We start from the raw sequence: 12685 nt of genomic DNA, 5'->3' as shown, positions 1-12685 counted from the left end.
GTGTCTGTCCTGTATTCACATGTGAATTAATAAGATTATATTGAGCAGTGTCTGTCCCGTATTCACATGTGAATGAATAAGATTATATAGAGCTGTGTCTGTCCCGTATTCACGTGTGATTAATAAGATTATATAGAGCAGTGTCTGTCCCGTATTCACATGTGAATGAATAAGATTATATGGAGCCGTGTCTGTCCTGTGTTCCCATGTGAATTAATAAGATTATATCGAGCCGTGTCTGTCCCGTGTTCCCATGTGAATTAATAAGATTAGATAGAGCCGTGTCTGTCCCGTATTCACATGTGAATGAATAAGATTATATAGAGCCATGTCTGTCCCGTGTTCCCATGTGAATTAATAAGATTATATTGAGCAGTGTCTGTCCCGTATACACATGTGAACGAATAAGATTATATAGAGCCATGTCTGTCCCATGTTCCCATGTGAATTAATAAGATTATATTGAGCAGTGTCTGTCCCGTATTCACATGTGATTAATAAGATTATATAGAGCAGTGTCTGTCCTGTGTTCCCATGTGAATTAATAAGATTATATCGAGCCGTGTCTGTCCCGTGTTCCCATGTGAATTAATAAGATTATATAGAGCCGTGTTTGTCCCGTGTTCCCATGTGAATTAATAAGATTATATAGAGCCGTGTCTGTCCTGTGTTCCCATGAGAATTAATTTAGATTATATAGAGCCGTGTCTGTCCCGTATTCACATGTGAATGAATAAGATTATATAGAGCCATGTCTGTCCTGTGTTCCCATGTGAATTAATAAGATTATATTAAGCAGTGTCTGTCCCGTATTCACATGTGAATGAATAAGATTATATAGAGCCGTGTCTGTCCCGTTTTCACATGTAAATGAATAAGATTATATAGAGCCGTGTCTGTCCCGTGTTCCCATGTGAATTAATAAGATTAGATAGAGCCGTATCTGTCCCGTATTCACATGTGAATGAATAAGATTATATAGAGCCATGTCTGTCCCGTGTTCCCATGTGAATTAATAAGATTATATTGAACAGTGTCTGTCCCGTATACACATGTGAATGAATAAGATTATATAGAGCCATGTCTGTCCCGTGTTCCCATGTGAATTAATAAGATTATATTGAGCAGTGTCTGTCCCGTATTCACATGTGAATGAACAAGATTATATAGAGCCGTGTCTGTCCCGTATTCACATGTGAATTAATAAGATTATATAGAGCAGTGTCTGTCCCGTATTCACATGTGAATGAATAAGATTACATTGAGCCATGTCTGTCCCGTATTCACATGTGAATTTATAAGATTATAGAGAGCTGTGTCTGTCCCGTATTCACATGTGAATTAATAAGATTATATAGAGCCGTGTCTGTCCCATGTTCCCATGTGAATTAATAAGATTATATTGAGCAGTGTTTGTCCCGTATTCACATTTGAATGAATAAGATTATATAGAGCCATGCCTGTCCCGTATTCACATGTGAATTAATAAGATTATATCGAGCCATGTCTGTCCCGTGTTCCCATGTGAATTAATAAGATTATATTGAGCAGTGTCTGTCCCGTATTCACATGTGAATGAATAAGATTATATCGAGCCGTGTCTGTCCGATGTTCCCATGTGAATGAATAAGATTATATCGAGCCATGTCTGTCCCGTATTCACATGTGAATGAATAAGATACTATCGAGCCATGTCTGTCCCGTATTCAGATGTGAATGAATAAGATTATATCGAGCCGTGTCTGTCCCGTATTCACATGTGAATTAATAAGATTATATAGATCCGTGTCTGTCCCTTATTCACATGTGAATTAATAAGATTATATAGAGCCGTGTCTGTCCCGTGTTCCCATGTGAATTAATAAGATTCTATAGAGCCATGTCTGTCCCGTATTCAGATGTGAATGAATAAGATTATATAGAACCGTGTCTGTCCCTTATTCACATGTGAATTAATAAGATTATATAGAGCCGTGTCTGTCCCGTGTTCCCATGTGAATTAATAAGATTATATAGATCCGTGTCTGTCCCTTATTCACATGTGAATGAATAAGATTCTATGGAGCCATGTCTGTCCCGTATTCACATGTGAATGAATAAGATTATATAGAGCCATGTCTGTCCCGTGTTCCCATGTGATTGAATAACATTATATAGATACGATTCATTGTGATTCCGAACGGGGGATTTATTTGTGTGTGTCTCTCTCTCTCCCTCTCTTCCATCCTCCTGCTCTCTCTGTCGTAATAAACCTTTCGTTCATAAAAACCTGTACATAGTCATTGAAGGTACAGAACTTTGCCATTAAGCACAAATGAATTGTCTTAACAAATCCAGTAACGGGCCGATTGGAAAACGTGCATTTAACGCACATATTGGGCTGTTCAAAAATTACGTAATGCTATGTTTTTTCAGGGGGCCGATACGAGCTTGACTATAAAACCTAAGTAATAATTTAAACACTCGACTCAAACAAAGCCATTGGAAATCTGACGCACCAATTGGAAATCTGCTTACCTGGTAATGTACTCTGGGTTATCAGACAAAAGTTAAATGCGTTTGGAGATGTGTATGACATACAAATTATTACTTGGGCTTTGCACAAAGTAGTTCCCACCATCCTTCATAAGAATTCGATATGCTGCTCTCTCATGTGTTTGCGACTGTTTGGTGTCTTATAAAACATCCTTTGTTGGATTTATTTTAATCACTACCATGCATTCGAGGCTGCATTCTCCATTCGTAATCCACACATTTGTTTTGGAGGGGAGAGAAGGTAGGCCTCCGCAATAAGTTCTGCAATTCTGGGACATTGGTGACTATAACCAAAGTTTGACTCGCATTGAAATTTTTCCCTGGGCAATGCTTTCTTGTCCTTTCGATCCTGTTCCGGGAACAATGACGAAGTTGAAAAGAGCTCAACATTCCAACCTGTTTATGGGTATGTGGGTTCCACTGTGCTTTTAATGCACGAAGTATTATGAAAGTTTTCGGAATAAATTCGTACAATACCTGCCTATGTAGTTTGAAAATTTGAAGCAAGCTTTCTTTACAATCGTTTCATTTTAACATTGATTGTAGTGATGGTCCAATTACCCAATAACATTTGTTATTGGTAACAACCTTCAGTCATATATATAATATATATATATATATATATATATATGCACACACACATTGTATATGGCTTTACAAATGAGGTTTCTTTTGTTGCGGTGGGTGGGAGGCTGCCAAAAAAACCTTCACTCTACAAATGTAACACTCTTGGAATAATTTTCAGGGAGGAGAGTATTTCAGAAGTGTTTGGCTCATTTTTCTTGGCTTGGTGTTGTGGAAATGTTTGCTATGAAGTCTGTTAGTATGAGCTCTCTGGATTACTTGTGGCATCGCCTGAATAAGGGCAAGCATTCAATTACCCGTTATCAGTTGCTATAATTTGCCTGTAAGGCCGTTTACTGATGTTTATGTGTGCTTTTGCTCTTGCTTTAGCTGATTATGCCCTTTTTGTTCCTGTTTGAAAACCACCCACAGCATGCTGCTGAACTAGAAAAGAAACAGAATGACACCGAAAATAAAAAGCTTCTCGGAGCAGTCATTCAGTATGGAAACGTTGTTCAAGTAAGTAATTTGTGCAGACTGCCCAATGTTTATTTATATTGAATACCCTGGAATTGCATGGCGTGATAGGTCACACTTGGTGCTCATTAGGCCATAAAACTTGCACAACCAGTTCCCATTATCAGGTTCATCAAGGAGCCTGCTTTTTCAAAAGCAGCAGCTAATGATGGTTGTATATGATGTTTACTATACCAAAATACACTTGCATTATGATACCATCTCTATCATAGCCATCTCTACACGCTCTCCCACCTCCTCACCTCTTTCCCATTGCCTGCCAACAGCACCTTCATCCCTAACTCCGTGAACCTCCAACATCCGAGGTCTTCGCCCCAATTTGACATCTATCATTCCAAGTTATCATTGGTAAACCTGACATTACCTGCCTGATAGAATCATTCCTTCCCCCAGGATGTCCCTGATTCGTCGGTGTCTCTCATTCGGCGTATTGCCTTGATTTTTCTGCTTTGACAGGCCTGAATGCCATTTCGGTGGCAGAGTTGCAGTTTATGTCAATCTCTCTATTCGTACTACCGTCCAGTTTATGTGTACTACCCTTCTCCCCACCCAACCCTCAGGCGTACCTTTGGCTGTGCCTGCCCCTCTGCATCCACCTATTATTTGTCCGTGTGCTGTACAATCTTCTTAACAGGAATGGTTCCATTTACATATACCTCTCTGCCAACAGGGACCATCTTATAACCACTCATCACAACTGTCTCTTCGTCATATGTGATGATTTCAACTGTCACCAAGGCAATTGACTGACTGGGTGTTGGTACCTCTTCAGCCAGCCGTGGCATTGCAGTAAAGCAATTTTGGGACTCCATGGGCTTCACCTAATCGGTGAACTTCCGACTTCGATTTCTCCCAGTGACACGTCCTCCCTTCTGGACTTTGTAATAACGATTTTTTTCTCCGAATGTCTCCTGTTCTTCTGCTCCAAATCCTCTATCTCTTTGCTGATGACTCCACCCACTGCTGTGGCATCCCTCATCGCTCAGACAGACAGGCAGCAACCTTTTCTCTCTCTTCAGGACTTGACAAAATCATAAACTGGTCAAACACTTGGAATATGTCTTTTAACCCTGATAAATCCCACATACACTCTCTCTGTCCAAATGGACAGTTTCGCAAAACCCTCCCATCTACTTTCTCTCCAGGCCATTCTTCCTTCCAGGTATTCAAGACATCTGTTCACCACCATCTCAAGTCATCCCCCATCCAAAACCATGATCTTTTTTACACCCGTTAAACAACCCCCACCCTTTGAGTTTTCCCCTTGTACTTCATTGTTGTATAACAATGACAGCCCACACGGAGGTTCTCCAGCTCAAACGTTTAATGGAGTCTCCTTCCCACTCCTCACCACAGCTCGTACACGTCACTACCGGTTACACCTCATCCTTTCCGGTTCATCATGCATTTATTAATATTCATGTAACTCCCAATACCACATATTCCTTTTTTCGCGAAGATAACAACTAATAATGAAAAAAAACAAAGAACATAGTAAGCATGTAATTGATGGTAAATATAATGAATACTGAAGTAAGCATGTAATTGATGGTAAATATAATGAATACTGAAGTAAGCATGCAATTGATGGTAAATATAATGAATACTGAAGTAAGCATGTAATTGATGGTAAATATAATGAATACTGAAGTAAGCATGTAATTGATGGTAAATATAATGAATACTGAATCACCATACCGCATATCCCATTATTCATTTTTTCGTGAAGATAACAACTGGTAATGAAAAAGAAAAAACATAGTAAGCATGTAATTGATGGTAAATATAATGAATACTGAAGTAAGCATGTAATTGATGGTAAATATAATGAATACTGAAGTAAGCATGTAATTGATGGTAAATATAAATGAATACTGAATCACCATACCGCATATCCCATTATTCATTTTTTCATGAAGATATAACAACTGGTAATGAAAAACAAAAAACATAGTAAGCATGTAATTGAAGGTAAACATGTCACATGACAAAGTCCTTGGTCCATTCAGGGGCTCGACGATGTCTGGTCCCACGACGAACACCTGGGGTAATAACTTGTGGAGGCATTTGTTGGACAGGGTTATGTGCACGATAATCCTCAAAACCTGTCATACTTTCAGCATCAAGTCCATTTAGGGTCTGAATTGCAGGTGCTAGGTGAATTGCATTCCACACTTTCCCATCAGAGAGTCTGTAGGTAGCAGCACCTCTCTGTTCAATGATCTTCAAAGGTTGGGGAAACTTGTTTTGGCGTTTCTTGTGAAGTCCAGGTTTCCGAACTCGCACGTAAGAACCACATTGAAAGGTGGAAGGTTTTGCTCCCCGGCACTTGTCTGTGTATCGTTTAGACTTCTCTAGTTTCTGTTGAACGCAGCGTCTCACATCCTCCAGTCTTACAGCAGGTACGCTGATTTGACGTTCCCCAATGTGCAACTTGATGTGAAATGTACGTCCATGTAGAAGGTCAGCCAGAGTCTGATGAGTTGTTGCATGTCTTGTAGCTCGATACGTTTGCAAGAAGTCGGGTACGAATAATTTCCAGGGCTTCCCGTCGATGTTTGCAGTGTGTAAACAGTCCTTAAGCACTCTGTTGAAGTGTTCTATCTCCCCATTGGCTTGTGGGTAATAGACTACGGCAGTGCTTGATGTTTCTTTCCTGCAGGAATGTTTAAAACTCAGTTGAAACAAACTGAGATCCATTGTCAGAGATAAGTTCCTGCGGGTTTCCTTCACGACTGAATACTGTAGTCAGGAACTTGATAACTGTAGCAGATGTTACTTGGGACATAAAGGCCACGTCTGGCCATTTGGTGAAGTAATCAATTAAGGTAATGGCATAGCGACAGTCCATTTGGCCGTTATCAAGTGGTCCCACAATATCGATTGCAAGGTTTTCCCAAGCAGCACCCCATCCAGCATTGGGGAGAGGAACTGGTTGCAAAGGTGGAACCCGAGTGACAGCTGTTTTATCATGTATTTGGCATGTAATACACAACTTAATGGCAGCTTCAACTTGGGAGTCCATCCCTGGCCACCAGTAGAGGTCACACAGCCGTTGTTTAGTTCTTGCAATTCCTTGATGCGTAACATGGGCAAGCTGGATTAACTTGGGTTGACGTTCTGTCGGCGCTATTGTTTGTGTTGATGTTGAAATGTTGATCCTGACAAATCCTACACACTCACACTGTCTCTCTGAGCTTCTTCTCTTGCCTGTGGAACCAACTTCCCCAGTCTTTTCAGTCCCATTCTTCCCTCCAGGGTAAAGGCAACTGTTCACTACCTCAGGTCATCCCCCCATCCATACTCATAATCTTTTCTACACCATGTTACCCCATTCCAAAGTACTCCCTTTTTCCAGGATATTGTGATTTCTCGCCCTCTCCCTCACCTCTTTCCGTGTGTTATTTGTCAGTTGGTTTGTTCCTTTTCTGTTTGATCTCTGCTTTGCCCGTCCTTTTCTTGACACACAGTTGCAGCTCAACGAGATATTTGATTTTGGTAAAGTTTGGCCAATTTTGATAAAGATTTTTTTTTTTACAATGTCGAGGCTCATGGAAGAATAAGCTGACAAGAAGGTATGAACTGAGGAAGGGAGGGGGGGGGGGGGGGGGAGAACACCATGATGTCGAAGAGACTCGGCTCTCTTCACCTCAGAAGACATTCATCGCATAATTTATTTCGTGATCATGAGAGAACCAGAACACAGTGTCATTTACATTATTGTCCGTTCTAAATAACAGTTCTTCGAGAGTGGCCTTATATTCCCTCATGGTCCCGACAGGTGGGAGGGATCCTGGGGTACATAATCAGCATGCACTTATCACTTTGCATAAGACTCGATCGACCCGGGCATATTTAAAGAATGGTTCCCGGGCGAGATGATCTTGCATTTCACCTGCTTTTGAAGCCTTGGAGGACAGACTGGTATAGAACAGCCTCAGGAAGACAGATCCACAGACCAGAGAAATGAGGAACCAAAGATTTGCGGTGTGTAGTCAGACTGGATTTTGGAAGTTTAACCCAGAAATAGTTTACTCTAAAAACACATGCTTTATTTCATGGTATTTACACAATATGTACGGTTCCATCTTTCAGTACCTCTTCACTACATTACTGCAAAACTGCAAATGTAATTCATATTCTTCACAACACATCAACTGTTATTTGTTCTATTTTTACTTTTTCAACAGAACAATTTAAGTTGAGTCGAGAAGGCAAAGCAGATATATAAACTAAAAAAACGAATGAATACAAAGTTACCAAATGTTGGTACTGGACAGGAAAAGGTTTCCCTCACTTTACAAAAAATACTTTACATCTGGTTGAAACATCATTGTTGTGCAATCCATCGGATAGATGTTAAGCTGGGCTGTACCATCTGCTAGCATTATAGTTGGTGGACGTTGAAACATCTCAGGGTGTCTTTCATGAAGAGAAATGGGGTTACCGTCGTCACCATGAACAACTTCAAGTCCTGCCACCTTCACTCGAGTATCCTGTGTCGGAGTAGTGTCCCATCCAGGATTATAACTTTTGCCAAGAGATGGCTTTGGAAGAACCTACTCCGTAAGGTGTGTGTCGTTGGTTGTTAACTCCATATGCAGGTTTCAGAAGGTGGAACGGTGCCCTCCCAGGTGTCAAAGTATCCATATTCTTGTGTGCGCATGTGCTTTGCATGTTCATATGCTTTGTACGTTTATATGTGAGTCACTTATCTTATTTATTCGTTTACATTTTATTGTCATTGAAAACTGATGAGTTTTTATTTATCGTAATTAAGGAGCTTCTGTATTCCATAATTAAGGGGACTTTGAGACCATTCCATCAACTAAAACAAATATTATACCCTGGTCATATCTTTCATTCGCTGCAACTGTAATTTCTCAATATGGATTGAAAACCTGTGAGATTTTCATTGAAGACTCGTTGAATTGTGTGCATGTAGTATACATATACAGTATACTTGTATATGTGGGTCAAAATAACATGAGGAAACTAGAAAGAGCAATCAGAGATTGCAGACCCTCGCCAGGACGTGTTTTCAGTGGTTTTTAAGGCTTTTGTGTTGAAACAAGTATGGCGGCCGAACAACGTGACCGATGATGTCATCATTTTTTTCTCCACCAATTTATCCTGAGATCAAGAAATTTCATCTTGATCGGATGAAGTTTTGTACTTGCCGAATTATGACGTCATAATGGAGGCACCTATGACATCATCATTAACATTTGTTACTCCACATGGAGAGTTCTTTACAATGAGCCATGTCTCAATTTTTTCTATGCAGCGCTTTTGGAGATTTTGAGATGCAAATTTTTTTCGTTTTTTTTCCAAGATGGCGGCTGAACCACGTGATCTATGACGTCATAATTATCAAACACAAACACAGACAAACAGACTCAAATGCAATACCCTCTTGTCTGGCGAGGGTAACAATGGATGACTAATCAATGTAGAACATAGCATTTAAAACCAGAGTCTTTGCTTGTTACTTGCAAAATCGAAGATTTTTGAAGTATATTGGTCGGTTGTGTTTGTGGTTCTGTCTGTTTGTCTGTCTGTTTGTCTGTTTGTTTGTTTGTTTGTCACCGGCCTACAGGTCACAATTTTCAACCGATCTTCACGAAACTTCACCAAGTGGTAGAGTTCGTCAAAAGCAAGAAGCCTATTGTTGTTGGGGTCAATAGGTCAAAAGGTCAACATAGGCCAAAGGTCACCAAATTTGCTAAACTTCTAGAATCCTCAATTTTCATCCGATTGACTTGAAATTTGAAGACCACTTGCATATCTAGTCACTGAATTCAACCACAAAGTATTTTTGAGGTCAACATCAGCCAAATGGTCAACATAGGCCAAATTTCTAAAATCCTCAATTTTCATCCAATTGACTTGAAATTTGAGGAGGACTTGCATATCTGGTCACTGAATTCAACCACCAAGTATTCTTGAGGTCAACATAGGCCAAAAGGTCAACATAGGCCAAATTTCTAAAATCCTCAATTCTCATCCAATTGACTGGAAATTTGAAAAGGACTTGCATATCTGGTCACTGAATTCAACCACAAAGTATTTTTGAGGTCAACATAGGCCAAATGGTCAACATAGGCCAAATTTCTAAAATCCTCAATATTCATCCAATTGACTTGAAATTTGAAGAGGACTTGCATATCTGGTCACTGAATTCAACCACCAAGTATTCTTGAGGTCAACATAGGCCAAAAGGTCAACATAGGCCAAAAGGTCAACATAGGCCAAAAGGTCAACATAGGCCAAATTTCTAAAATCCTCATTTTTCATCCAATTGACTTGAAATTTGAAGAGGACTTGCATATCTGGTAACTGAATTAAACCACCAAGTATATTTGAGGTCAACATAGGCCAAAAGGTCAACATGGGCCACATTTCTAAAATCCTCAATTTTCATCCAATTGACTTTAAATTTGAAGAGGACTTGCATATCTGGTCACTGAATTCAACCACAGTATTCTTGAGGTCAACATAGGCCAAAAGGTCAACATAGGCCAAATTTCTAAAATCCTCAATTTTCATCCGATTGACTTGAAATTTGAAGACCACTTGCATATCTGGTCACTGAATTCAACCACCAAGTATTCTTGAGGTCAACATAGGCCAAATGGTCAACATAGGCCAAATTTCTAAAATCCTCAATTTTCATCCAATTGACTTGAAATTTGGAGAGGACTTGCATATCTGGTCACTGAATTCAACCACCAAGTATTCTTGAGGTCAACATAGGCCAAATGGTCAACATAGGCCAAATTTCTAAAATCCTCAATTTTCATCCAATTGACTTGAAATTTGAAAAGGACTTGCATATCTGGTCACTGAATTCAACCACAAATTATATTTTAGGTGAACATAGGCCAAAAGGTCATAGGCCACATTTCTAAAATCACCAATTTTCATTTGATTGACTTGAACTTCTTAGAGGATTTATATATATATGGTCGCTGAATTCAACCACGATCTATTTGTTGAGGTCAACATAGGCCAAATTTTTAATATCCTTAATTTTCATCCGATTGACTTGAAATTTGAACAGCATTTGCACATCGTCACTAAATAGGGAAACTACCTAGTTTTGAGGTCAAAAGGTCAAAGTTCAACTCAAGGTCAACCTTCCAAAATCATCATTTTTCATCTGAAAAATCGTCAATTTTCATCCTGTTGACCCGAGCTTTGATCAAGATTGTAAATTTTAATCTTCATGAAATGGACAATTTGCTGTATCAATGGAAAACTTTTGGGGGGGGGTGGGATTTTGCAAGTATCGTGCTACGCATGACGGCTTCTTGTTGTTACCTTGTCGTTTTATTTCATGTAATTTTTAACAGTGATCTGAGGCGTATGATGAAAATTTTACAAAGTCACATGTAGGATGAAGACATGAGGAGAAATTTGAGTACCGGTATTTTTAAACCAATACAAAGGACATTTGTAAATGATGGACAAGTGACCAGCACAGTATATGGAATTTGAATTTTGCAATCCTCAGCATCATGAGCTAAGTGTTCAGATGAGAATGCTAAACAGGTTACTCGCACAAGTTACAGGAACTCGCCCCATCCCCATTGCCCCTTCTTCCCCTTCCCCACTGTTCCACCTTCAACATTGCCCTTCCCATTTCCATATCCTCCAACTCCTCCCCCACGTACCCCTCACACCACCCCAGTCATCGTCTCACTCCCATTTATTTCTCAAGCCAGGAATTCTCCTGCCTCTGCCCTACCATCACATGCTTTTCAGAAGTAAATTGCTCTGACTGACAAACATGACCTCCCTCTATCCTATTCCACCACTACGTCTTTCTATTTTAGACAATGAATGCATCCATAGCAACCTGGCAATGCCACACTGGTTTGGTAAATAGGCTGCATCTGACTTGGTGGGTTCAGGTTGTCATGGCACTGAGTATGCGATGTTGACTTGCTCCATTAAAAATCAGTAATTTAGCATCCTGTTAAACCATTGCAAGGCCTGTCAGATTGATAGCTAGAATAGCAAGTACAGGTACTGTAATAATCAAATAATGGAAGATTTATACAGTATAAGTTGTTTTCAGGAAAACAGACGACAATGAAGCATAAAAGTCTGTAAAGTAAGTTGGTATTTCATTACTTTACTGTAGACTAACATAAGCATGGTAAAGCTAGAACTGCACTCTGTGGAGTGTATACCTTTTATCAGGCTGAGCAGTAAACGTTTTGTATACCACTGAAATCTAATCAGCTTGTTCTTGTCACTTACCCAACTCATCCACAAAGTTTGGTCCGAATCAGTCCATAATGTTTTGAGAGATTGTGCTATATATCGTTTTAGCTCTATCTCTCAATGATGAAGAATCGCTTTAATAATTATAGAATCCGGAGTTTCACCAAAATCTAATCAATTAGCCCTTGTCACACACCTAACCTGTCCATCAAATTTCGTCTGAATCAGTCCATAACTTTGAGATATCCTGCTCACAGACAAATAGACCAACAGACATACAGGGGTGAAAACATAATCTCCATGGACCTTTGGTGACAGGGAATGATGAAGGAATATGAGCGATTGTGGCCACAGTTAAATGCAGTGAATTATGAACCCAGGAAATGATGTAAAATGACAATGCATTGAAAATGAAGAAGATGGTAACTGCCTTCATGTCATACCAATCTCCCAAAAATTTAAAGGATGAGACTAACAATAACTAGAAAGCATCTGAAAATGCAAAGCCTGTCAACATCTTCTTTGTATCATACTTCTTCTTCTTGTCAACTTCTTCCTCCACATGCTAAACATGACCAAAACAACTTAAAAAAATACAAAGAATTGACGAGTTCAGGCGATCTTGACCTTTTGACTTCAAAAGCAATATGCTTCAGTGACCCAATATACAAACCCTGCTAAAATATCAAGTCGATCTGATGAAAATTTATGATTTTATGCAACACCTTTTAAGCAGGTTATTAATTTGTCTTATCCATATTCTCATAATAAAGCTTTGTTGAAAATTTAATGACAAAGCTCAATTTGTAAATTGGAA

At 39.4% G+C, this 12685-nt stretch overlaps 1 protein-coding gene across 1 annotated transcript in view; it reads left to right on the top strand.

Annotated features, from left to right (window-relative positions):
- The window catches only part of LOC137439429 (inositol 1,4,5-trisphosphate-gated calcium channel ITPR1), a 371962-nt gene that overhangs the window by 55757 nt on the left and 303520 nt on the right, over positions 1 to 12685 (top strand). Inside the window, exon 4 of the mRNA XM_078767929.1 lies at positions 3532 to 3618. Within this exon, the coding sequence (XP_078624055.1) occupies positions 3532 to 3618 (87 nt within the window). The remainder of the gene's footprint in view (positions 1 to 3531; positions 3619 to 12685) is intronic.

This window comes from Myxine glutinosa, chromosome 1 (genome assembly GCF_964187855.1).
Source record: "Myxine glutinosa chromosome 1, kmMyxGlut1.1, whole genome shotgun sequence".
NCBI lineage: Eukaryota > Metazoa > Chordata > Myxini > Myxiniformes > Myxinidae > Myxine > Myxine glutinosa.
This window is presented reverse-complemented; position numbering and strand designations above follow the sequence as displayed.